The sequence below is a fragment of the Yarrowia lipolytica genome, chromosome 1A (genome assembly GCF_001761485.1).
Source record: "Yarrowia lipolytica chromosome 1A, complete sequence".
In the NCBI taxonomy this organism is placed as follows: Eukaryota; Fungi; Ascomycota; class Dipodascomycetes; order Dipodascales; genus Yarrowia; species Yarrowia lipolytica.
This window is the reverse complement of record NC_090770.1, coordinates 915,668-941,112: the sequence shown is the minus strand read 5'-3', so window position 1 is coordinate 941,112 and position 25,445 is coordinate 915,668. Positions and strand designations below refer to the sequence as shown.

Below are 25,445 nucleotides of genomic sequence, written 5' to 3'. Positions count from 1 at the left end.
GAATTTACAATTCTTTTCAGGAAAGGCAATCAAATGGAACGAATTAAATGACATGAAACGAAATTATCTCAAAATATTATAATAATACGACTGCCAATGTTTGCAATCTCCCCCACCTAGACAGAAACCCCTCAGTCCTACTGTGACGTGTGTGCTAACGTTGGTCTCAAGCCAGTAGGGTATTTTTTTTTCAGCTACGAAACCAGACTAAACGGAGTCATAACCTCGTTCAGCGTACTGTAGCTGGAAAGTACTCTTAACCTATGCTTTTCATCATAACCTGATCTGAAGTCTAAATTTTGAAATTTTGAAACCACCGAAAAATTACTGACTGACATGTCTGACATTGAAGATCTCGCCTCCGGAGGCCTTTTTGACGAGCCCAAGGACTTTTACAAGCCCGAGGAGCAGCCTGGCAGCGACAGTTATGCCCGTCAAGAAAAACACGTGGCTGCCTCCGAGTACAAAGAGCCCACCAACTTCAACTTGCGTCTTACCGCTAAGAACCCACTGTGGGGTCACTTGCTGTGGAATGCTGGCAAGGTGACTTCTGACTACCTTGATGAGCACTCCAAGGAGCTGGTTGAGGGTAAGAAGGTCATTGAGTTCGGAGCTGGAGCCGGACTACCGTCTCTTCTGTGCCACGCCGTTGGTGCTAAGCAGGTTGTGATCACTGACTACCCTGATGCTGACCTGCTTTACAACCTCAAATACAACGTTGACCAGCTGAAGAAGGACTGGGATGCCAAGAATGCCGACTTCTCTGGCCCTTCCCCTTGCGCTGACGTCTCATCCATGAAGGTCGAAGGTTTCATTTGGGGAAACGATGCTTCTGAGCTCATTGAGATGTCGGGTGGCACTGGTTACGACCTGGTCATTCTTTCAGATGTCGTCTTCAACCACTCTGAGCATGCTAAGCTTGTGCGATCTGCCAAGGAGCTGTTGGCCCCCGGAGGAAAGGTGTTCGTTGTGTTCACTCCCCACAGAGCCAAGCTCTTCAACGAGGATCTGGACTTTTTCCGACGAGCAAAGGATGAAGCTGGATTTGAGAGCGAGAAACTGTTTGAGCTCAAGTACTACCCTATGTTCGAGGAGGAGGAGGAGACCAAGGAGCTGCGATCAATGGTGTTTGGCTACATGCTGACCCTGAAGGAGTAACAAGTAGAAAAATGCATGGGAATGGATTAGGGCGTATGGGCGTACTTTTTTTTTTTTCATTGTAATGTTCGTTTCTTGCAGTCTTGGTGATCGTTCTGGTCGAAAGATCAATATAAATCTCCTTTGTAATCAACTTTTTGTGCACACACACAGAATGTCAATATAAGCTCAACATGATGATATTCACCTAAACAACCACCATCGCTGTCTGCTACTCATTGCTAACTGTCGCTGAAAATGTCGCTAAAACCTGACCCAGTTGTGATATCCATCGAAGAAAACACCTCAAATGTTACCGTCGGCTCAACCAATCGCCAAACCCAAGATTCCCCCTTCTCAAGATCCCCAAACAACTCCACAGATACCTCCACGTCAACTATGGATACCGAAGAAGTGATCGACGTATCTACAAATGTGGCTGCCATGATAGCCCCACAGGCAGCCATCTCTAACGAGAGCAGCCAGTATAACAGCCAGAGTCAAAACGATGATACCACAACGTTGCCTAATGCCAAGGAGGTCGTTGCAGGATACCGACAACTGACACCCCAGACAGCTGCAGATTACACATACATGATGGGGTGGGTGGGTGCAGGAGTCTCTGGCCCAGTGGCCCTACATGGAGCCCAATATGAGGGACGCAAGCGAAGTTTCTCCAAAGTGGACAACGGCCTTGAGCTATACATGGCTTCACATGAGATTAGTGACCAAATTGAAACGGAGTCATCACACTCTGAATCTCCTGAACAAATTGATGGAGGTGAGATCCGAAACAAGTTCATTCCAAGCGCTATTGGTCCCTTCAACCCTGTATTCGATACCTCGTCCCCTCGGATGCCGGTTTTTGAGACACCAACACTCACTCCGTTGACACCTCAACAGGCAGAAATGGAGAGTAAGCATATCCCACGACGACTAAATCGTGGAAGATCCCATCATGGATACGTTCCAGGAGCTGTTCATCCCTATTCTAGAGCTCCAATTGCTGGACAGACCCGAGAAAGATCACCCACACCCGATTTTGATACTGCCAGACCCCAAACAGATGCCCCGATAACGAAAGGGGAAACAAAGAACTGGTGGGACCAGTTTTTGTACACCTGGTGTTGCTGGCCCGAAGGTGACGACCTATGAAGAAGAAATGTGGGAAGAATGGGAAAAGTGAACGAATTCATCAAAATCCATAGCGCTGATACTTACTTCGAGAACCAATACATTTGTGATGTAATAAACCATTGTTCTACTGTTGAAAGGTTGTTTTTTCCAAGATCCGCGTAGCAAATTTGTGCTCTCTGCCTCCAGTTCACCTGGCTGTTATACATACGGTTCTACGTTACATCATCAATATATATATATATACAAATTAGTAATAATGGAAGTTATATAATGGTACTGTACAGTCAATGTCAACATCAAGTCAGGATACCGGCGTCCTGGAGAGCGTTCTGCAGGATGGTCTCTTTGATGGCAGCAAACACCAGTCGAATGTTGGAGGTGTCAGTGGCCTGAGTCAAATGAGGGTATATGTTGAGTCCAGCCCGGTTCATTTGGGTAAAACGCCACAAGATGTACTTGGCACCCTTGTTGATGTCGTTTCCGCCCATGTAATCAGGGAACTGGTTCTCTAGGGGCGAAAGAGGAAGTTTTTCGGTGAAGACATCAATCTTGTTCAGGAAGAGAACGACAGAAGTTCGTACAAACCAACGTGAGTTGATGATCGAGTCGAACAGAACCAACGATTCGTTCATTCTGTTCTCCTTCTTTTCCTCCAACAGAACCTGGTCGTACTCGGACAGAGCCACACAGAAGATGATCAAGGTGACATTCTCAAAGCAGTGAATCCATTTTTTTCGTTCTGACCGTTGTCCTCCCACATCGTACATGTGAATCAAATGCGAGCCCAGTCGGAATTTGGTCTCATAGATACCAGTAGTTTTTATTCGGGCTCGCAGAATATCGTCCTGAGTGGGTATGTACTGGGCTCCTCCGAGACGCTGTAGGTTGTGGAAAAAGTAGGGGCCCGAGTCCATCAGGTAGAACTGGTTTCGCAGACCCTTGAGAAGCTTCTCCTGCACGACCGCAGTCTTCCACAGTGCATCCAAAGCATCCACCAGCTCTGGGCTCAGGCTGGTGTTGTTATCATTGGGGTTGGGGGTGTCCAAGATGATCTGGAACTGCTCCACGCCTCCTCTACCACCTGTGTAGACTGGGTGCTCTGCCTCATTGACCTTGTCTTCCACAAAGTCAAAATCGTTGGCCTCCATGGCCTCTGTCTTGTTGCTGTGGCCAACCTCGGCAGCAAGCTCCTCCTGCAGTCCAAACTTATCAACGGCGGCCAGCAGAGCCCGACCGCAATCCAACAGGTTCTTATAGATGGTGCTCTTGAACAGATAGAGCTCGGAGTCTGTGTAGCCATTCTGGTGGATGATTTTCATCTGCTTGATGATGGTGGACTTTCCGGACTCTCCGGAACCCAGCAGAAGCGTCTTCACTTCCTTCTCTTCATCTGGCGTGTTGGCGGTGTCGTTAGTGGCGTCGTTTGCACCAGCTCTGGCCTTTGGTGCGCTGTTCGGGGTTGTAGTTGTGTTGTTGGCCGTGCTGGTTGCGTTTGCATTTGCGGTGGCGGCGGAATTCGTGTTTGCTGTCGAATTTGACGCCGTATTAGCTGGTTTCGCCTTCCCTGCCGTTGCGGAGGGTCCGCTAGGTCCAGGCTTGACCTCCTTCGAACTCGTGCATCCCATGGCGTCTTGTGGAGTGTCTTGCGTATTAGTGTGCGGCTGGCGTTATTTGTCGGGCGAATTAATGCGTGTGGGTGTATATGAAGCTCGTAGTGTCCGTATCACGTATCTGAAGATTGATCCAACCACCCCAATGACCTCCTTATCCTCGAGTGGTGATGTCAGGTAGGGAATAGTATTATGTACACAAAAGCAATCCCTATCTGTTTTGGTCCCAACGGAGCTTAATTGGACCACTCCCAAAAAAAGTGCACCTCAAAAACACAAAAAGCCAAAAATGAGGCCCCACTAAGTTTGGAATAGGGGCCCAAAACAACATATCAGCTTACAAATGATTTTCAAGTGAGTTTTGCAGAAGGAGACGAGGACATAAATCTGACCCCAAATAAGCCAAGAAATACCAACAACCCAAGAAAGCGGCAAAGACACGCATCCGCCTTTGCGTTTCGCGGACCTCGAACACGAACGACAGTGTTTTGCACAGCCCTATCGCGAGCCTCGTCCCATGTTTCGGAGATAGGAATGGAGAATTTAAGGTTGTAAGAAAACTCCACACAACCTCCGATACCTCGAGATTCTGAGCTTGGTAACTACATACATCCAAGCAAGGCGTGACTTTTGAACCCAGAATATCTGATTTCGTTGGTACCTAATCTCCTGAGGGTCATTTCCGGGGTCCGTGTCGGCGCCGTTATTATTTTTATACGCGAGTCTATTTCTAATATAGTCATTTATTATTACTTTGACACCACCAGCGCGCCAGTTGTACGCCCCATAGCGTGATAATGTCAGACAGACTAATTCTCACGCCCACATCATACCTGCCACCTCTTAAACACATAGATGTGAACAAGTAATTGCGAATACAGTACAGTACAGTACTTTATGATTAATGACTCTCTTGTAGAGGGGGACAACCGTGCCGTGTCATTGCATTTTCAAGTCATCCGTAACAAGGTTCCAAGTCACGAGAAACCATGCACACTCCATTAATCACGTGATTTGAAAAATTCCACCTGCATCCCCCATGTGCCTCGGTTATTGGTCAATATGGACAAGGGCAATATGGTGAATAGGGGCATGACAATGAGAAGTAAAGTGGTGGTGCTTAAACCACGTGACTACTCGATGTGTTTTTTTTCGTTATGGGGGGTTTTCTGCTGTCTAAAATCTCCGGTCTTGGGCGGAAAAACTTCAACTGTACAAGGGACATTGGTGAGTCCGGGCAGAATGAATGGTTCGTTGTCTTTTACTGCCGGATGGACGGTTGTTGCCAAGAGATTACAATTGCACCTATACATACCTGCGGCTCATTGTATGTGCAGTATGTACTACAGGTAGTGGCTGGAGTTGTGGCTCAATCGTGAAGGTCTTTTGATGTCATTTTGCAGGTGCTTGTAGCTGTGAATCAGTAACTCGAAGTTTCACCCGTTTCTCCAATCAATGATGAAAGTGAGAGAGTAATGGCACTCTTACACCTTGCTGCATGTAGTGTATCTTGAGTGAAGGCAGTTACACAGGACAGCGTAGACAGTCCAACTCTTGCCTGGCCTGTGTCCTTCTGCATAACAAGTGGTACGCTGATTGGCGCAGTCTTTCTTTCTTCTACTTATGGTACGAGTACGAATACGGCGGCATCTGTTTGTGCATGCACTTGGACCCTACAGAACAGACATGGATGGTAGCAGCAGTTAGAGCGAGAGAGAGAGAGAGAGAGAGGGAGAGAGATGGACAATAGATTGGTACAGTAGCTACTGGGAGAGGTGTAGAACACAGGCCAGAAAAACGTACATTCCATGCAAAGTGGAATCGAGGCTGAACAAGTTACCTATTGGTCCCTTGTATGTATAAGTACCTTTTGGAACCAAAAATCACATTCGTATCTGTTTTTGCCGAGCAGACGTCAAAAGACCCTACAAGTAGGGGTCTCTCCAGTCTTATATGTACAACAAAGTACGAAAAATCAACTTCAATATTTGCGGGAGACAGCTACTGTGCAAACTGGCGTCTCTACCTGTCTGTCTGGGAAGTTCTTCAATTGGAAGGGACAGCTTTAGCCGGTCTTCCGAGGTCCCTACAGTACAGTACATTACAAGTACCAGTTGTCTTTAGTTGTGTAATTCCGAAACTACCGAGGCCGAAGCAGAACTTGCTCAGCCCACAGAAAATCCGTGTCATAACGACAGCAACCTGTTGCACTTTCTTCAATCAGCCCCTCCAGCAAGACTGACAGGGGATGCCTCGGAACCTTGAAAATGTTCGTCACCAAAAGCAGACTTGAACCATGAGAAACTCGGAAACAGACGACAAGTTAAAGGAAAGGAATTGCTCTTTTTGTACAATGTAAAGACATGTCCAGTTCCTGGAAGTACAAAGTCATCCATTCTCCGCAAGATATACAGCCATAACAGTTCACATGTGTGCCTGAAACCAACACAAAGAAACTGGAGCACGAATCAAAATCATGAACAGACCTGCAGAAAGTGTCGTACCAACTGCACACAATGCCTCGACTGAAAATGACGACAGATTTTTTTTGTTTCAGTAGCATCTGTCCACTTACTGCACTCAGACTCACGGTCAAGGCATCATTTAGGGCTTGAGAAACGTCACCGGCTAACGCCAATTGTCTCACTTGTTGCCGTGCCAATTGTCGTTTTTGTCTTCGACTTTCCCGTTATAAATATCAATCAATTATACGACATGAAATGACATCAATTAAAAACCTTGACCTGATATATTGCTCAAATCAATACAGCGTCCATGGTGCCTCGGTGTGTGCGGAGGTTCAGATATAGCCCTAGCTCGCGTTGTGAACAATAAAATAAATACAATAACAATTACTATTTACTTGAATTGGTGCGTGGTGGACATTGGTCCATTGGCTCTGATGTTAGACTTGTTAGAAGAAGCAGTAAAAAGAAAGAAACCTGAATGATGCAAGTACACTTGTAGAGGAGAGAGAAAAAGCTGCAGGGTGAGAGAGAGAGGGATACTGTTGAAAAAACAACAGAGAGACAAGGAACAAATATGAAGTCTGTGCGCGGGGAATGTGTGAGAGGGGAGACACGAGTGCCAGATAATGACACAGCAATGTGGCATCCATTCTGTGATTGAGTTGGGCTGAGAGATGCTAATTAGCTGAGTGACAAAAACAAAAACAAAAACAAAAAAAAGCGAGAGAAATGAATAGGAGAGGTCTTTCTAGACAAAGGAAAAAAAAAAAAAAGAATAAGAAGAAGAAGAAGGGGAAAAACAAAAGGAAGGAGGGAAGCAAAATGTGGGGAGGTCATTTCGAAAAGGAGTCACACGGCGTCAAGCACAGAATATCACCAAACGTCAGACACAAGAATGGGCACACAATTTCGGCGTACACACAATAAACAATAACAAACATTCATGCTGGTGAGGAACAAAATCCAGTCCACACAGATACTCACTTTTGGGGGTTGGTTGGGCCATGTTGAATAGGCACCGTTAATGGCAAGTTAGTCTCCCTCAAAGGGCTGAAACTCGTTCTGAGGGGATAGGTTGTAGTAGTTTTGGTATGCCGAGTAGAATTGTTGGGTGGAAGGCGGCTGCCCAGCTTGCGCGGCGTGGGCTGCCTCGGGAACCAATGGGCGCGTCTGCGGCGTTTGATATGGTGAAGTCACGGGGCTGCTGATTGAAGACACAGATGTGAGGCTCTGATTGTTGGGTGACCCGGAAGAGATTGATGGTGACAACGAGGTTGTTGATTTCGATGTTGGCGGTTGTGGCGGTGGTAAATATGACTGCTGTGACTGTTGAAATGTGTATGGCGAGTTTGTGGCACCCGAAGATGTAGAGGTCGTTGTTGTAGGCGCATATGTGGAATTGACGGCAGTTGCTGTGTAACTTGGGGTTGACGATGTCGCCACATAGTTTGGGGCACCTGCCGTCACATAGCTCGGTACTGACCCGTAGCTCGGTCTTTTCGCATTTGGCATGCCTCGGCCGTGGGGTGAAGAAGAAGCCGCTGTTGCACCCGGTCTGTCATTCGAGGTGGGGGTTGTGGCGTTAGCTCTATCATGGGCTTCACTGATACTATCCAACATGCCGTTGTTACGCGGTCGTTTTGTGCCTGGGGATAGCATGCACCCAGCCGCTTGGGTGGTCACCACCACCTCGGCTTTGACGTCGCCACGTTCCGCTTGCGGGGCCGGTCGTAGTCTCATGTTGGCCCAGCGGCAATAATTCATAAACATGCGCAGATGAGAGTCAAACTCCTGTCGTTCAGTGCCCAAAAAATATGGCGTCCAGCACACTCGCTTGTTGAGACTGTCAGTGTACTCGTAGGGGGAATATACGCGCATGTTTGCTGAGGTCTGTGTTTTGGGACACGTGTCGCGGGGCGTGCGAGGCTGGGTCGGGATGGCGACAGTCGCAATATCGTGAGACGCAGAGGAGTTGTTGCTAGACCCTTTCCCGCCATTGGTGCCGCTGCCATTCCGACCCCCGTTGCTTCCGTTGCCGTTGCTACCCTCCACAGGTCCAGCCCACTCGGGATAGAAAGGCACCGCTATCTGCTGAAGGTCGTTGCTACCGTCGTTATGGCCATTGGGGCCGTAGAAGACATATTTCGAGGAGTCCTCAATCGCCGCCAAATTGTCCGAGTACCAGGCCTGCCACACGCCAATGGGATGCGCTTCGGTGGTATAGACGGGGGTGGGTATCATGGTGCCATGGGTGCTGAAGAAGAAAGGAGAGATGGGTGAAGGCGAGGCTGCGGAGACAATAATCTGGGTGTACAGAGCCTGTTGCAGCTTGCGGGAGAGCGTGAGTGGTGGTGCCGCCAAAGGGGCACATACTGCAAGGCTGCACCTACATGCAGCTACATGTGTGCATCTGCAATTGGAACAGAAGAACAAAGACACAAGATATGTCAACAAAGTTAAACTCTCACCGAACGTTGAGCTAGTCCTAAATCCGGAAACCCTAAGTATAATATCGACAGAATACAGAGTGAGGCTCGGGGCCGCACACAAACTCTCATGGACTTTCAACAGATGAAACTGATGCAGGCCGCGAAATGAGGACTTTGGCGTTTGGGATTTAGCCCTGAAAATGAGCGCTGCAGTCCTCACGCGAGCACAATGGCCTTGTCACGCAACATGGCCCATGCCATGCGCTGTAGGGTCTCGAACAATGGGGTATGCAGAGTAACGGGGTCAAAAAAACGCATTGTATGGTGTGGTAGTGTGTGGTTGTTTTTTTTGGCAACCTTGGGCGTATGAGTTGTGGCTATAATGTCACGTGAATCTTTGTCTGCAGTCATTCGGCATGTGTAATGTGTACATCCGTGGAAGTCGGATCATTTCCTGACAGATGGAGGGGGATTGGGGGCAAGTATTTGGGAATCACGTGATTGTCGGCATCGGAGGTTTACAATCTTAGCCAGCTTTGTCGAGTGACTATGGGTACAATATTGTAACATACTGATACTGTATGGTGTTATACAAGAGTGGGGAGGTTAGAGGTACAACATTTGAGAACATTTGTCGACAAGAATGACAGCAATTTGGCAGATGGTCTTTCGGCTATGATTCTGTATGTAGTTTTTGTTTTGACTGCTGCCTTCAGGGTTTTGATATGAACTGGACAAGCATCGATACTTCGTACTTTTACTTGTATCGTACGTATGACGTGCGAGAGATGACGAGCTTGTGGATTGACAGTACCAGGGGTCTTTGTTTTCTCTCATACCAGATGATCCGAGTTAACACGGGAACTGGAGCTCTCTGCGCACCTGCGTTATTGCGCTAATAGAACCCTCATTCAGCTGCATCTTGTACAGGACAAGGATCTCTTTGGCCTGAATGGTGGGTCTGAGAGTTACAGTACTTGTACGATAGTGACATCGAATGATCTTTTAAACTACGAGGAGTTGTTGCGCCAATTCAACAGAGATCTTCAGCAAGGTCGTTCTTCATACCACAAAAGGACAAGAGCCAGTCAGTTGCATCAGTGCTCCATGATCAGCATAATATCACAGATTCGCAGATTCACTTTTGCGACACGGCGGCGGCTCAAATTCGGCACAGGTACGATATCGGCACAGTGCTCTAAAGCCGGCGGTATCGGTGCATGCCATCCTGGGATAATAAGATGCCGGTGAGCTTTTTGGATCGGTTAGGCGAGACAAATAAACGGGTATTTTCTGCTGTTTTGGTCGCACAATAGATGAAGGTCGTTCTCAGCGACTGTTGAATAGTAGGGCCAACGATAAGGGATTGATATACATTCCGTTCAATGTTGAAGTTGTCCAAAAGCACAAGAACCGGCATAATACAAGTACAATATACAGTATAACTGTCATAAACATCACAACTATAATATGTTTAACATCATAATCATTTTACAGTAACTACAATTAGTTGGTACGTACTTGTAAATTACTTGAAACCAAGTAATACTAAGTACGTGCACCTATTGCATACCCATCAATAGAAACAACCTACTGGCCGTGAGGAACTTAACCCTAAAAGGTGCTTGATTAAATGCTCTCCAGTAATATATGTCGGGCTTCTCCACAGGGTTGCAGAGCAACTTCTAGAAGAAGTAACCAGAAAAAGCAAAAGACAGAGATCCAAGTCCGACTCGGCAAGCTTTTTTTACCCTCCCAACGTTTATATTTTTCTCCTAAAACCGCCCCTTCAGCCCTCAACTCCCCCAACGTGAGTTCATCATAGTCCAGGACAAAGAGCTCAATCTGCCATTGTGACCAATTTATTTGAGTTTTGGCTATCCTTTTTTCTTTTATTTCTACAGCATTCCGGCAGTCGGATGTCGTAACGTGATTTCGCTCCTACCTACAGTCGAAGGTCTGGGGATGACGACAACAAATCTCATTAGAGGAAATAATAAACGAAAACGCGATCCGACCAGACGCATCTGAAGCCGCGGAAGATGAGCACCCCCGCAGCATCGCCCCGCGAACTGAAGCCCCTCAAAGCTCAAAGCTCAAAGCTCAGCCTCGCCAGGCTTTATCTAGACGAGAAAAAACAATTTCGCAGTTAAAAACTTGAGTAAACACCGATATGGGGCTCAGGTGACAGAGAAGTTTAGAGTTTCAAGGCTCTCCATCACAAAACATCTGGAACAGCATGATTGGGGAGCTTCGGATGAGCCGGTGCCAAGACTTATCTCATGTGAATGCAATGGGTTGCTAAGGCTCACATGGCATCAACATCACATGCTTGTCAGATCTACTGTGACTCACTTGGTCGGTCGTGATGATACAATGATCGTTGTAACTGTACCAAGCATGCATTCCTGCATGCGTGGACCAAGGTTCAATGCGCTTATGCACGTTGATAAATATTATGGAACGTGGTGTTAGAGAGAGGGTAATTTTAAACAAAGGAACGGTCATCACGCTAATGTAGCATTAGTTTGAGACTACTGTAGTGGGGAGAGTATTTATGGCTGCAATACGAGTTTAGTACTGTAGCAGAAAGTTGAGGAACAAAGTCGTGATTTGAGTTGGTTGTTTTTTTTTCTCTATTTTAATTTTTTCTCTTTTTATTTTTTTTTTTTTTTATTTTTTTATTTTTTTATTTTTTATAAGTTACGTATCTCTCAAATCCATACCGAAACAAGTCCACAGCCGACTGATCTCCCCCCAATTGCTTCATGCAAAATGGATCCCATACTGGCGCCTCGACGTAGGTTTTTCGCCGACAGTCACGTGATCTGAAGCTCCCTGGGGCTCCCTATTCTACGTCCAGTATGTACTTGTACGATACGATACTTGTACTTGCACGATACAACACCTTGGGAAAACTTCTACAGGTATTAAAAAAAAAAAAAAAAAAAAAAAAAAAAAAAGACATCCTTCAAAGTCTCCAAGGTCGGCGCACATTTCTCTGTAACATTAGAAATACTCATACAAGGGCAAAGAACTGCTGTTAGGGGGAAAGTCCAAGAAGTTAATTACATTGAGGTCACGTGAGTTGATGTTGATGGTGTTGTTGCCCTCTTAGATCCTCTACTTCTTGTAGTTCTTTCAGTTCCTCTTTGATGGTTGTCTCTGTTATTTATTAATTTTTCTCTTTTTTCTCTTTTTTTTTACCCTTTTTTTACCCTTTTTTTACCTTTTTTACCCTTTTTTACCCTGTTCTTCCCGACCCCAAACCCTCGTCTCACTTTATTTCCCAAAACGCCCGAAATTTACAAATTAGCCGAGCGTGTTAGTCTTTCGGGTTTTGGCCCACCACCTAGCATTTTGTTGGGGAACATAGTCGATCCCACAATTAGAATTAATGGTTGCCGTTGGTCGCCCGTGAAAGAATCTACGAGCCGTCTATTAAAATTGCTTTTTGCAGAGAGCCTTGGGGGTTGTCCGTTTTCTAGTTAATTGTATTTCGATATATTTTTTTGCAGCCAGCTGTTGGCTTTTGGTTTTTCCCGTTTTTTTCCGAGTCGAGACAGCGGGCAAACGGCTGAAGGCCCCAGATGCAGAAATCCGCAGGGAAATGCCATCAATAAACATCGTGTGAGCATTTGAAAGTCCGGATGTTCCGCAGGGACTTCCATCGCTGAACCTCAAGGTCTGGAAGGCTGTGCAAACCGCCGCTACACTGTGACTGCTTGTAGGTGGAAAAAAAGAAATGCGACCCTGGAACTCAAACGTCCGGTAAATCGGATAGTAGTTTATGTCTATACCCTATACTGTAATTGTAGGAGGGGTTGCTATTGGGGGGGGGAAATGGGGAACATCTCACATTAGCTTGTGGAGTGCTGTGTCCACCAATGATCGACAATGGATATATCATGATTGACCTGAGGCTGGCTCAACAAGGGAAGCTGGGGGGCTGAGGCTTGTCAGTTGCCCCCGTTCCAATCTCTCTCTCTCTCCCTCCTGTTGCAAAGCCAAGAAACAATTGTGTTTGAAAAACACCCATCCGTTGGTTAACAGGCCCCAATCTTCTTGCTTTGCGCCCTCTCTCTCTTCGTTGGATTCCCGGCCCCTCTGCGGTTGGTTTTGCCCCCAAAGGCAGAAGACCTATTGAGCTTATTTTTAGGGTTGGCGGCTCCACTTCCGAATGTTTAAGTGACGCGGGAAAAGTCTAACTAAGTACAAGACTCAGACCCAAAAATGAGGAGGGAAATGAGAGACATGTTTGTCAAAGACAAGCACAGTTGAGCCAAAGTGGCACGAAAAATGGAAAACCAGGGAAATGGAAACCCAGGGAAATGGAAACCCAGGGAAATGGAAACCCAGGGAAATGGAAACCCAGGGGAAATGGAAATATCAGAAAAATCGACAAACCAGACGAAATGACAAGACCACAAAACCAAAAGAATGGCAAACCACAAAAAACGGACCTTTCTGAATCCAATTGTAGAGTGTAAGACCAACAATAAATCGAGGGCAAGTTCCAAAGTACAACCTTCAACAACAAAGTAGTACATACCCTACTTCACAATATTGTACTTGTACTAACGCCAAATGGCACCACTGGACGGTGACTGGTGACTGGTGACCCACATAATAATGCAAGTGCTTTCATTTCATGTGGAAAACGAACCCTGGACGCTGTACGCTGGACGGACGTTGCATACCTTGCTTCGGTGCCTCGACATGACCACCCTTTGGTATGATTACAGTAACACTTTACTTTTGATTTAAAATGTGCACCAGACGTGGTAATTAAATCATAACATTCCTGAGAATCGGGAAAAGGACTCTCGTCTCAAAAGATGACAGATAACGGCCCCGATACTTCTGGGAAACGCTTGGCGAGGGCTCTCGGCCTCGGCTAGACTCTCTTTTGAACTGAATGACACCCACAATTTCACGGAGGTATAATGGCGTACATTATCTCCATCAAGGGTATGCCTATCGTATGCGAAGCGGTGCAATGACAAGTTGTTGATTAGAAAACCAATTGAGGACATGCGACGTCATGTGTCGTGGTCGCAGAGTTCCAAGTCAACTCTTCCAAATATAGACCACTTTTCGGTGCAAGCATTCAATGGCCTGTTCGCTGCAAGTACTCGATGGCCTGTTCTTGTGGAACGTCAAGCGGAACCGGGGTATTAGTCATTGTGCTTTGGTCAGGTCGCTCTCGTAATCAGCTCCCCATATTTTCCCCGCCGCTCTTCAAGAGTGCAGCATTACAGAGAAACGAAGAGAGGCGACGCTACCGAGTTCGAAACATGGGGTGTGATACACCATTACTTCTGAAAGCAGCATGGCTCACGCTTTCCAAGGCATAAGACCGCTTGGGGATCGACAGGGGAATATCACGTGACACCGGCAAGTTTGACCTCAACTGTGCAGCTGGGAACGCAGCGAACACGCACCCTTATGCGCCCCGATTCCAGCCGTCATTTCGGAGACATTTCGGCCCGAATATGTGCGCAAAGGGAAAAAAGAAAAGGAGACCAGAGGAATCGAAAAAACGTCCAAAAAGGGCAAAACGACAACTCATCGCCTTTGCATGTGCATCTAGATTGCCGAGGCCACTCAGGGTTGCGTGGCTTTCCGAGCCGCAACACTACACTCTGTCCCGTGAGCACACCTGTGTGGAAGCCTGTCATCTTAGATTGGGTGCGCGATTTAATACTGCGGCGCAACGTGTTGTGTTGCATTACATTTCAACATTCATGTCGAAAATGTTTGCTCAACCCCTTCGTTCTGACACTGTTCCACCACCAACAGCAACTATCAACACAGTTTTTTTAGAATATGCCCTGAGACAAGTCGGAAATCCAAGACAGCATGATTCTACAGTAACCACACAGCTGTTTTGTTTTGCCTTTGTATATATAGACAAATAAAAAAACCATTCCTCCCCCCTGGTGTTTCATTTGGGGACCCACTGATGTTCATAAAATGCCAAGCCTCGAGAAGATCGTCATCTCTCGCGTAAAACTGATCGGCGGTTTCTGGAACATTTGGCATGTTCACTCCTGATGCATGCACAGTAGCAGTCTGTTTGTTGTGGCAGACGGACAAATGAGCGCTCTAAACAACTCCTGGTAAGATTGATCTAATTTCTATATACATTCAATAATAAATAACTGTCCAAACACAGATCTCACGCTTTGATCTGCTCCCGTGGTCGAGGCCGGTGTCTCTTGCCATTATCATCCTGAGACCCGCTTCCACCCCCTCCTCCATTGCTAGACCCATTAGCAGGCCCCTTGTTGTTGTTCTTCTTCTTATTAGGACGCCTGGAGCTCTTGCTGGGGGTTCCCCTGGGACCTCCTTCAGGACCCCGGCTCTCCTCCCCCTTGTTACGTGCAACTTCCGCATCCCACCACTTTTGGAACATCTCCTCCTGCTGAATTTCCTCAATTGTCTTAACATTCTTGGCCTTCTGTGTGCTTCGCTCCTGTCGTTCTCGAATTTCAGCAAGAGACAGAGCAGTAACAGGCTGCGAGGCGGCATAAAAGTCAGATGCAAAAGAAGAAGTGGCAGTAGCACTGGAATTGCCAACAGTGGAAATACCGACACCAACATTAGGGCCAGGAAGCCCTGCTCTTGATGGAGCTCTGGGTGGTGCTCTAGAAGGAGTCTTGGAAGGCGTCTTGGAAGATGCAGGACTTGAGGTGGACTCAAAAGGAGAGACACCAACAGGTGCCTTCTTCTTGACCTTCCAAGGGCCCTCGGCGGCTTGCTTTTCCTTCTCTTGAGCACGCATCAACGTCTCTTCTTGCTGCTGTTTCAGCAAACGTCGTCGCTCCTTCTGAGAAAGCTTGCTGGAAGGAGGTGTCACGGAAAAGAGATCCGAAAGTGCGGAGCCAGCACTCGTGGCGGAAGCGCTCGGGGCTGATGCGCCATTGGCGCTGCTATTGCCCCAGGTAGAGGCTGAACCAGCACTTCCAGGTGTGGCATTGGACACTCCAGCTCCCTTGCCCCAAGGGGTTGAAGAGCCACTGGGCGTTGCCGACGGTCCTGGACTGCCTCGGGGGTGACTTCCGGGTGTGGCGCCCGCAGCTCCCACAGATCCAGCTCCACCAGGGCTACCCAAACCACCTAGAGTGGGCCAGTAGACTGCATCAGAGTCTTTTTCAATCTGCTGTTTGAGATTGAACCGAATCTCTCCTGGTGTCAGAGGAACACCTGACGCTGCAGTCGCAAACGAAGATCGTCGCCGGTCACCAGAAGCGTGGTTAGGCGAAACCGACAGAGGTGATCCAGCCATGGGAGATTTCCCGAAAGGAGAGGAGCTGAACTGAGCAGTTCGAACGCTGCTGCCCGTCTTGGCTTCTCTCCACTCACTATGACTGCATCTTCTATCGTCGTGTCGACTATCGTGACGTTTCCGTTGTTCGGCGGGGCATTCATCCAGCTCGAATTCAAACACGTCATCTGTCTGATTATGACCACGCAAGTCAGGAGAAGACATTGGTGAAATACTGGGACGAGTCTCTTCGCTCTTGGAGTTGCGATGGAGAGCAGCAAAAGACTGTCGATGAGGGGTGAGGGCAGCAGCAGCATCTGGAGCCTGAACAGACCCTGGGGCGACACGACAAAGAAGTTCATTATGTCCATCAAAATCGCTGAGAAAAGACTCCACCCAGCCAGATGGACGAGAAGCGAGTGCCAATGTCTTTGGCTTCACTTCCTCTTCCACCTCCTCCTGCTCAGCAGCATCTTCAGAAATGCCCTCTCCGAGCTGAGTGACACCCACAACAGCAGATGACTCAGGAACCTCTTTGAGCACAATCTCTCTGCCTGTCATCACGCGGTAGTGGTGGTCAATAGCACCAAAAAGCTCTCCATCAGCTAGGATTGCACCCAAGAAGCCTCCTTCAAGAAGACACTCCATGTTAACACAAATGTAGCTAAACATGAAGGTCATCAGCTTGTCACAGTTGTAAGCAGAGGCGAGGAAAAGCAGAGAAGCTGCGTTCTTGACTGTCACAAGCTCGCTCAGAATCAGCTCACAAAACTCCTTCAATGGTGTCAGAAGAAGCTCGTCGGCAGTACTCAGGAGCTGAGACACCGTGGCAATAAAATCCTTGCTTGACACTTTAGAACTGACTTGGTCAAACAGGGAATCCAAATTGTGAGTATACATGAACCTCAGACAAAGCCGTACAGACGCGGCCGGAAGATGGCATAAGTCAACCACAACCTTGGTATCGTCGCTCCATCGCTCCGACAAACAAGACTGGAAGAACTCACTCTGTTGAGTGAGGATGAACCGATGAGCATGTAGAATCTGTCCACCATCAACTTCAATGGCAACATCACCCGTATCGCTGGAAAACAGTTTCGCCATGTCCACAGGAAGCTGGTCCGCGGTCTCTCCAAAGGAAAGCTTGCAGACTAGAGACGAGAGTTCAAACTCCTTGGCAAGTGCCAGCAATTCGGCCTTGGCTTCAACGTACTCTCGCGGAATCGAACAACCTCCGCTTAGTGTCCAGACACTCAACACGTTGTCATTGTAAAGGTAGTGGTGTAAAATAACGAGAGTAAGGAGCGAACACTTGAGAGGACTGTTCTTCGCAACGGCCGCCTTCAGATTGCTTGATCGTAGCATGTAGCTATGGCAAGGTAGCTTGACAGTGGAGTTCTCACAAACCAGCTCACAGTCATAACCACGGTGCGGGTCACTCTTATTCATCTCGACGGCCTTGTACATGACAGTCTCTTCGAAGCGGTTCAGACCCATCATCTCAGCCTCCTCTTCAAGTCCGGTCCGCTGTGCAGTTCCACTCACCACACCCTCGAACGCTTCGACAAGCCAGTTCAGCGCGCCAAGGTTGGGCGAGTCCTCAAACTCCTCACTGCTCTCCTTGTCGCCATCGAGGGTGAAATATGCTATCTTGCGGTTGATGGCATGTCGCTCAGCAACATCGAACTCCAAAGACTCCATATCCACGTCGATGGCATCCACCTGAGTCGCATACCGCAAAGCAGCAAATGATCTGAAGAGGGGATCGCATGCAACCCTGTAAGCATTGGTCACCTTTGGAATACGCGAAAACTTGTACTCCTTCAAGGTGCCACCACCCAATCTGTTTTCCTTTCGTTCACGCTTCCAAGCAGAACCAGATGAAGTGCAGATTATCACTGAGCCATCGTCACCAACAGCAGCGTGGGTAGCCACCATGTAGTCCCTTCGAGGCACCCATAGAGCTGTAACGGGCATCTGTCGAGCCACGAGGGCAGGCTTGACATTGAGAAACCTCTGCAACGGAAGCTCGTAGACGTGTCCAAGAGAAGAAACGCAAATAGTGGGTCCTCCAGCCGAAGCGTACAGCTGTTGGGGTCTGTTCACCAGCAGCCGTGGCTTGAAAACATCAAACCCAGACTGACTTTCTTCTCTTGCTGTGCCACCTGGCGCAGGCAAAAAGACTCTGAAATGACCACCGTTCATGTACACCTGAATGTATGACTCGTCGATAATACAGGCCGTGTAGTAATCAGAGGCACAGACAGCCGAAATCTTTCCAGGCACAAGAGCCACCATGGTGGGGATTGCACAATCTTGCCCTGGTGCCATTCCTCCCATCTGGCCATTGTTAGCACCCCACACGTACATGTCTGAGGTGTTTTCACGCCAGCAAACAGTGTGGACGTTGGAACATGTAACGTGGGTGATGTGGGCTTTCTTGAGAGTCGGTCCGCCCACTCTTCTAGGTGATATCTGAAGTTGCTCCTCTCCTGTGGCTCCTCCTGTTGGGTAGCCTAACTGCGAGTCCCTGTTGCATCCCCAGGTGTAAACCACACCCTTGGCAGTGACACAAGCAGTGTGATCCTTTCCCACTCCTACAGACACGATTTTCTCCGACGCCAACGACGCCACCAATGTTGGTGTGAACTGGGTGGAAACATGGGGGCCCAAGCCCAGACGACCTCGAGAGCTCACGCCGCAAACGTACAAGTTTGCTGTCTCATCTGAGGTGAGAATTGCAGTGTGGTAGCCTCCAATGGCGCAATCCACCACCCGGACAGGTGCCAGGCTTGATCTGATGTCTGTGGTGGCTGGTCTTAGTACCTTGACGGTTTCGGGGGTCTGTCTGTCGTCTGAGTCCGGAAATCCCAACGTGTGGTTTGTGTTGGATCCGAAGCTGAAGTACTCGGAAGGCAGTCCTGGGTCGGTTGTGTGCCACTTGTGGTAGTAAAGAGCGGTTTCGAAAGCAGGACAGCCGTCACGGTCCTTGAGTCGTAGCAGTTCTCGCGAATGCTTGATGAGCAGCTGAGCGCAGTGCAAAGAGCCCGCAGCTAGAGCCAGATGAAGGGCGCTGGAACCTGACTCATACTCCACCGCCGTTACATCCACGTGGGGATTGGCCAAAAGTTGCTCAACAGCCTGGGCATCTCCACAAATGCACGCATTATGCAGAAGCGTTCGCCCAAACATGTCCCGCCGGGTGGCAAGGGCCCGATCCAGAGAGCTCAGGCTATCATGATCTGTGTTGTTGTTTGCGAGCTTTTGTTTGCCATGTTTCATGTGTCTGTGTTAGTCGACTCGTTTTCGTGTCGCTGGAGCCGTCTTGCGTCGTACTCACCAAAATTCTACCTGTACTTGGTAGACCAAATCTGAGTGGGTTGTGGGTGAGGATTGAGATCCGAAACGCGTATTTTTTTTGTGCCTGCACGGTGTGTTGAGTCGCTTCACGCAGTTAAATGAATATGCATGTCGGATAACCTAAAGCGCGGTGATGTCAGAAGGACCAAAATTCGGACCACCTATGAGGGCTGCCAGACGGTGTTTACAAAGAATATGAAGACAAAAATTAATCCAGATGCCCCTTCTCTTTTGATTCCCACACTTTCAAGCTAGAAAATCACACTGTTACCCGTTGTTGGGTCCAGCATGGTCCTCCCAGATAAGAAACGGGTCGAGGTAATTTCTGCTGGATTTGGAAATAAACAGTTGCTAATAATGAGGGAACAGGTGGTGCATTCGAAGCGACTCTACACCGTGGTTTCCACTGGTTCGAGTATACGATACTTATTCCCTCAAAAGAGCAAGTGTCCGTCCGACTGCTGGGGGGACCTAGCGCCCCTTCGCTCCAACAACTACGGTGCTTGTTACCGTACAGTATGTACATACCCCAGATTCCCAATACAGGGTGCTGTGGTGTCGCACTTTTGTGCCTTAGCAACTGAGCTATGAGCAGCCGCAATGAGCTGTCTTGACGACTAATTTGGACACTTTGGCGCTCTCGAGAGCGTTATTTTGAACCATCGCTGGTCTGTCCACGTGGTTGGGGTCTTTATTTTGGCTATTGAGAGCAACAACAAGTGTCTACAAGTAGCAGTCAGGTTTTGCCACCACCAATACATGGACCACAAGAGATATGCAGGCCACGGTTCAAATAATCAGATTCCGACCGACAGTTCGCCACCAAGGGTCCCCCACATGTTCTTGATTTAACCTAGATGCCCTAACTCAAAAGTGGTGCAGACCCACTATGGTTATTCAGTAAGAGCACGATGAGACAGAGCATGGTTGCTGAGCCAATGGCGGTGGCGAAAATTCGACGGAGACAGAGACGCCCGTCAGCCGTCTGAAGATGAAAAGCGCGTTCAATTCCGCAAATCCCACTTTTCTCGGTCCAAAACAACGGCCTTTTAAGTCCTTTATTAGCCCTCTCTGGCACAACCAATAATATACCCCGAAGGTTAACGTGGTGAATTAGACACTCTCAAAGCTGGGGTAAGGAATGCAAAGGTGTGTCTCCATTCCATTCACGACGTTCAACACGTGCTGGAACAGGTATGAGTTCGAGTACTGTACATACTGTACATGCCGTGAAAGTACATCAAGCGCATTCCGTAACAAGACATTGAAAAAGATACAACTGGCGGCCATCGAACTGGACCCGAGACGTATAGGGTCTGTATACCACGTCTTCTACTGTAGGCCAAATAGTTATTACAAACACAAGTAGGAGTACAAGCAGCTACAATACAATACTCGTACTGTATGTACTTCTGCTAGAGTGCTGAAGCCTCTTGGTTCGTGGGAACTCGCATAACGGTATGTTAGTTTCCTAGTCGCGAAACGTGAAATGGAACACACATGTTTGGCTGTATGGACACCGGTAAAAGAAGTTGTCATTTGTGTTGTTTGTGGTGGGCTGTGTCAGGAGGTGGTACAGGTATTCTTCAAGTTCCCCACAACATCCTTTACGTGTGAATCTTTCATTGGCTAAGACCAACCCTTTAGATGGTTCCAAGAATACATATGCTCGTATCTTTAGTTGAGTTGAGATATCTGAAGTAGTTAAGCTGTGTCATTAGTTTGGTAGCTTTTACTTTAGCCTAGAGAACTGTCTTCAACAATTCCCGTTTCATTTTTCGAGCATTGGTGTCGAGAAGGTTGATTAAGGAAATGTCCAAGAATCGGAAAAGTCGTATACAGTGTACTGTAGTGAAGTTTCTGTCACGTAGTCACCTCCCTCCGGAAGGAGCGGGCTTACCCTCGGAGAGCTCGGGCTTGGGCTCGGGCTTGGACTCACCATAAGGAGCGGGGGCAATGGTGGAAGCATCGGTCAGTGTCTTGGTGATACCCTCAACGATGGTGACCTTTGTGGTGAGGTCGACGGAAGCAGAAAGAGTGGGGGAGGCAGCGGGAGCCTCGGAGGTAGGCTTGGGGCCCTCAGAAGCGGGGACCTCAGTGGAGCACTCCTCGGTGATGGTCTTGGTGACACCCTCAACAATGGTGGTTTAGGTGGTCAGAGGGGCGGTGGGAGAAGGATCAGCCTCGGGGTTCTTGGTCTTCTTGTTCTCGCACTCTCCGTCACTCCTCTCCAATATTTCTACAACAACCTCGAGTAATAAGTCTTCATTCATGGGTATACGTTAGTTATAAATATATGGACTGTTGTCAATGTCCAGCACTGAGAGTACGTTCAAGCAATAGAGCACGTCACCAAAACAAAAGAGAGGCTCAAGAACATCACGCTGACACCAGTCCTAGAGACAGAGTTAGTCTGAGCGACAGATACAGCGCTGGTCGGGTTGGCAGATGCTGTAGTTGCGGGAGAAACACTGGACGATAAGGTAAAAGGAGTAACGCTCTGGGTTGGCTCCACATCTTTGGCAAGGTAGCCAGAGGCTGAGGGGACCTTCAGGCTTCTGACGTTGGAGATAATAGCATTCTTGGCGCTGGCAAACATTGGAGGAGTACCAGTGGCCAGAATCTGAGCTCGACTAGAAGAGCTGGTTGAAGTCATACTTTTGGTGGTTGCAGCTCTTGAAGAATCCACCGCTTGGGCGGTCTCGATGAGCGTGACTGTCACTACTACAGCTGAGACTGTAGAGACGTAAAGAAGAAGTGTCACGACGTTCATGATGGGGTTGGGGGGAGGCTACGGAACTGGCAGGGAGATGTTCAGCTCTTTAAAATACCATCTTTTATCGCGTTTCAGCTTCATTCGGCCTCTCGGGTTTCATATTTCTTCCAATCTAATTCCTCGGCGGCTCTATGCCAACGCGGCAGGATGCATAACTTAATGTGGGCTCGGTGGAGGTCGATATAAAACGCAGTATGAGCCAAGTGACTTTGATGAAACTGATCTTCAGGGCATTGTGAACTTCTAGCAAGTATCGCTTCATCGGTAACTGTTTTTTCTGGTCAGGGGGAGGGCTACACGGAAGCATGAAAGTTTTCTACAAAAGGGGCAATCGTTAATACCAGTAGAGGAGACTTCGACCTGAGAGTAAAGCGTCTCTATCGAACAAGACGTTTGAAACACTCTACACACTGTATGTACAGTACTGTATTGTACCTTTGTATGCTTTCAACAATGCCTGATTCTCAGTAAGCACTCCACATCAGTCACTCCTCCAGATTCTCTTGGCAGTATGCAAGGGGGATGAGACGCAGTAATGAGACATTCAGGGACAGAGGCGTTTCAGGAACGAGGCAGTGTCGGATTATGGGAATCCCCGGATATCGAAAAACGTGTGCTATTGACAGTTTCAAAGAAATATCTCCTAAAGCAACGGGGTCTGGCTGCAAGAAGATAGACACACATTTGTTTCAGACTGAGCCCATACTCACAATTGTACCTGACTTCAACCGCAATTCAGGTCTGGGGAAAAGAAATCTGATATGATTAGTTGCAAAGCATTCCTGATAGTAGTACTTCTCGTTCGATCACAATAGCAGCCCATTATACGTCATGGTTGACTGTTGTGGAATAGGATTGTCTCTCCACTCACTCTGTTTCTAGTGTAGATCAGATCGTCCTCGATACCTGAACAAGCGATATTCCCTTTCTCGGGCTAATTCATTCAGTCAGAGTCTAGAATGAGACATTCAATTCTAGAGCAGCCTCTGTCTTGTAATTATTATATATGGCTGCTTGCTTGACTGAAATCTTTGAAAGGTGGAGACAGGGACACATCGTGAGATTGTCGCATACATGGTGATTCCGTGCTGGGAAACTAATATTTTTGGCCATAGTTTCCTCTAACGTCTTACAATCCATATTAGTGAACTTCTGGTTCTTCCAACGAAGCAAATTGTCAAAAAATCAGTTTCCAGCATTGTTGGAACGTCTTGGGAATCGGAGACAGGGACAGGAAGACAAGAGAGATAATAATTTCTCACCTGAAGATACATTTGCAGCATTTTTTCGGGCATTATTCACCTTCAACTGTTCTCTTCTAGTTATTATTCCCTTATCATGCTGTATTGTCGTCTGATGTTAGCTCTGAAAGCCAGCCAGAACCCACTTGTGGTCTAGGACATGTTCATGAATATCCTTACAGATAAATTTCATATATACTGTCTAGTCAATGCTTTTCCCATGCTAATTGTACTCCATGCCGCAGTAATATCGTCGGCTATGTTCCTTTTTTGTCGTTTAGAAGCCACATGCCCCAATGCCCATCTATGCTATATTCCAATTTCTCATCCGGTGTGATCCTCCCCTAGCTTCTGCTCTCCAGCCTTGACTGTCCAATGAGGCTCGATCAGAGGTAGTTCGACCCAGCCCACAAGCTCCTGATGCACCGCGTTCCACACTTCTCTGTATCCTGCCGAGTTCAGATGGACGCCATCAACGTAGAAGTCGTCATCTTTGCCGCTTCCCAAAAGATTGTACAAATCGATGCATTTGACGTGCGGATCTGGTTGGCATTGTTCCCGGAAAAACCTGACCACGATTTGGGCGTATTGCAGCGCCAACTCGGGTGTCCTTGCTTTGCCGCTGTCACTCAGGGTACTCACCTGCAGTTGGGTCATGTTAATGGGCGCCGGAGTGAGAAGCAGAAGATTTGCTTCGGGGAACGTGCTCAGCAACTTGGCGGTGTACTTCTTGAGATTGGTGAGGAACTCGGACTCCAGCACATGATGTGGGTTTCCTGGGATCACTGAGTCGTTGGTACCCAGCCACAGAATGATCAACACCACCTGACTTGCTGAGTCTTCAAACTCCAGGCATATCCTGTCAATCTGGTCTTCGAGCCACACAGAGTTGTAGCCACTCAGCCCTCGGTTGTAGACATCGGCTCTGCGGCGAAAGTGGTGGCTCAGCGCAGACCCCAGGCCGAATTGTGTCGGGTCGAACGACAGCTCCGTCAGACTGTCGCCTATGAAAATGACTTTGCTGTAATTGAGCATGGTGGTGGTGGTGCAGCAAAAGGTGATACAAGTATTGGTACTCGTACGTAGTGAACTTGACAAGAATTCGGATTCGGTTTGCGCGACTCCTCCAAGTCATGCAAGGTTGTTAGAGATAAACTCAATGTACGCTGCATTGCGAAGTCAATGAGCAACCCCAGATAATGGAGGACCTGATGGAGACGGTGATGATCGCATGGCATCATGTGAGTAGTGGATCAACAAGTACTAAGGAGACACATTATTCAAGTCCAAAAAAAGCGTATTCAAATCAAGACAAAAGAAACAAAATGCAGCCGTTTGCAATTCTGGTTGCCTGCATGAGAATCGAGCTACTGCGCAGACTTGTGTCCTGTCAGTCTGATCGATATTATCTGCACGTCTGTTTTTGGGAGCTTAAAAGAGCTGTTTCGAAATACCGCCGAATCTCAAATCTCCAGATCCAGCTCGTCGTATACTCTCTCCTCGTACAAGACACATATGGGACCGTTGGCATCGTGGCTGTGTTGGCGTGCCTTTTATGCATGTCCCTAACCCACAAGCGAATACGATTGTGGGTTAGGGGAGTAGCGTGCGATCGTGTGATAGTAAGGCAGACGGTGGTATCAACGGTGTATCGGGAACTTTCCCTTGGAATGGCGGCAATAACTTGTTGGGTGTGGAAGTTCGTGACTACAGTGCTTGCACTTGTACTTGTAGAGTAGTTGTCTATCGACTACTGTACAATATGTACATGCTTGTATGACAATGGTTTTGAACATCAGGCACTATCAAAGTCTGTAAATACTGTAGCTACAGTACCTACAGTATATACTTGAACATCCTCGGTTGGCCCCTTGGTTGCAATATCTGAATTCTCTCCAATGTCCTTTTCACAGTGAAGCTATGCCAGGTCAACTTGGAGTGGACAGATCGATCCAGGAAGTGATTCTTCATGCTGACGAGAAAATTGTCCACAAGCGGTTTATTGGAAGACAGCAGA

At 47.8% G+C, this 25,445-nt stretch overlaps 8 protein-coding genes and 1 pseudogene across 8 annotated transcripts; 3 read left to right on the top strand and 6 right to left on the bottom strand.

The window, feature by feature from the left end:
- Positions 1-336: 336 nt before the first annotated feature.
- YALI1_A09408g (uncharacterized protein) lies at positions 337-1,158 on the top strand (the record flags this gene model as incomplete). The annotated part of the gene is made up of 1 exon (XM_499912.3): positions 337-1,158. One exon carries the CDS (start codon positions 337-339, stop codon positions 1,156-1,158), a length of 822 nt encoding a protein of 273 aa, XP_499912.1.
- Positions 1,159-1,395: 237 nt separating this feature from the next.
- YALI1_A09397g (uncharacterized protein) lies at positions 1,396-2,292 on the top strand (the record flags this gene model as incomplete). Its single annotated transcript, XM_499911.3, has 1 exon — positions 1,396-2,292. The coding sequence occupies one exon, from the start codon at positions 1,396-1,398 to the stop codon at positions 2,290-2,292; it is 897 nt and encodes a 298-aa protein (XP_499911.3).
- Positions 2,293-2,570: 278 nt separating this feature from the next.
- YALI1_A09372g (uncharacterized protein) lies at positions 2,571-3,899 on the bottom strand (the record flags this gene model as incomplete). Its single annotated transcript, XM_499910.1, has 1 exon — positions 2,571-3,899. The coding sequence occupies one exon, from the start codon at positions 3,897-3,899 to the stop codon at positions 2,571-2,573; it is 1,329 nt and encodes a 442-aa protein (XP_499910.1).
- Positions 3,900-7,384: 3,485 nt separating this feature from the next.
- YALI1_A09325g (uncharacterized protein) lies at positions 7,385-8,593 on the bottom strand (the record flags this gene model as incomplete). The annotated part of the gene is made up of 1 exon (XM_499908.2): positions 7,385-8,593. One exon carries the CDS (start codon positions 8,591-8,593, stop codon positions 7,385-7,387), a length of 1,209 nt encoding a protein of 402 aa, XP_499908.2.
- A 6,369-nt stretch (positions 8,594-14,962) lies between these two features.
- Positions 14,963-19,333, bottom strand: YALI1_A09218g (uncharacterized protein; the record flags this gene model as incomplete). The annotated part of the gene is made up of 1 exon (XM_499907.3): positions 14,963-19,333. The coding sequence occupies one exon, from the start codon at positions 19,331-19,333 to the stop codon at positions 14,963-14,965; it is 4,371 nt and encodes a 1,456-aa protein (XP_499907.3).
- A 1,431-nt stretch (positions 19,334-20,764) lies between these two features.
- On the bottom strand, positions 20,765-20,950 carry YALI1_A09201g (Compare to YALI0A09515g, Misc non-coding, no similarity; annotated as a pseudogene).
- Positions 20,951-21,282: 332 nt separating this feature from the next.
- Positions 21,283-22,067, bottom strand: YALI1_A09190g (uncharacterized protein; the record flags this gene model as incomplete). Its single annotated transcript, XM_068281709.1, has 2 exons — positions 21,283-21,531; positions 21,801-22,067. 2 exons carry the CDS (start codon positions 22,065-22,067, stop codon positions 21,283-21,285), a joined length of 516 nt encoding a protein of 171 aa, XP_068137810.1.
- A 1,685-nt stretch (positions 22,068-23,752) lies between these two features.
- Positions 23,753-24,463, bottom strand: YALI1_A09166g (uncharacterized protein; the record flags this gene model as incomplete). Its single annotated transcript, XM_499903.3, has 1 exon — positions 23,753-24,463. The coding sequence occupies one exon, from the start codon at positions 24,461-24,463 to the stop codon at positions 23,753-23,755; it is 711 nt and encodes a 236-aa protein (XP_499903.3).
- A 164-nt stretch (positions 24,464-24,627) lies between these two features.
- YALI1_A09165g (uncharacterized protein) lies at positions 24,628-25,167 on the top strand (the record flags this gene model as incomplete). The annotated part of the gene is made up of 1 exon (XM_068281708.1): positions 24,628-25,167. The coding sequence occupies one exon, from the start codon at positions 24,628-24,630 to the stop codon at positions 25,165-25,167; it is 540 nt and encodes a 179-aa protein (XP_068137809.1).
- Between the last annotated feature and the right edge of the window lie 278 nt (positions 25,168-25,445).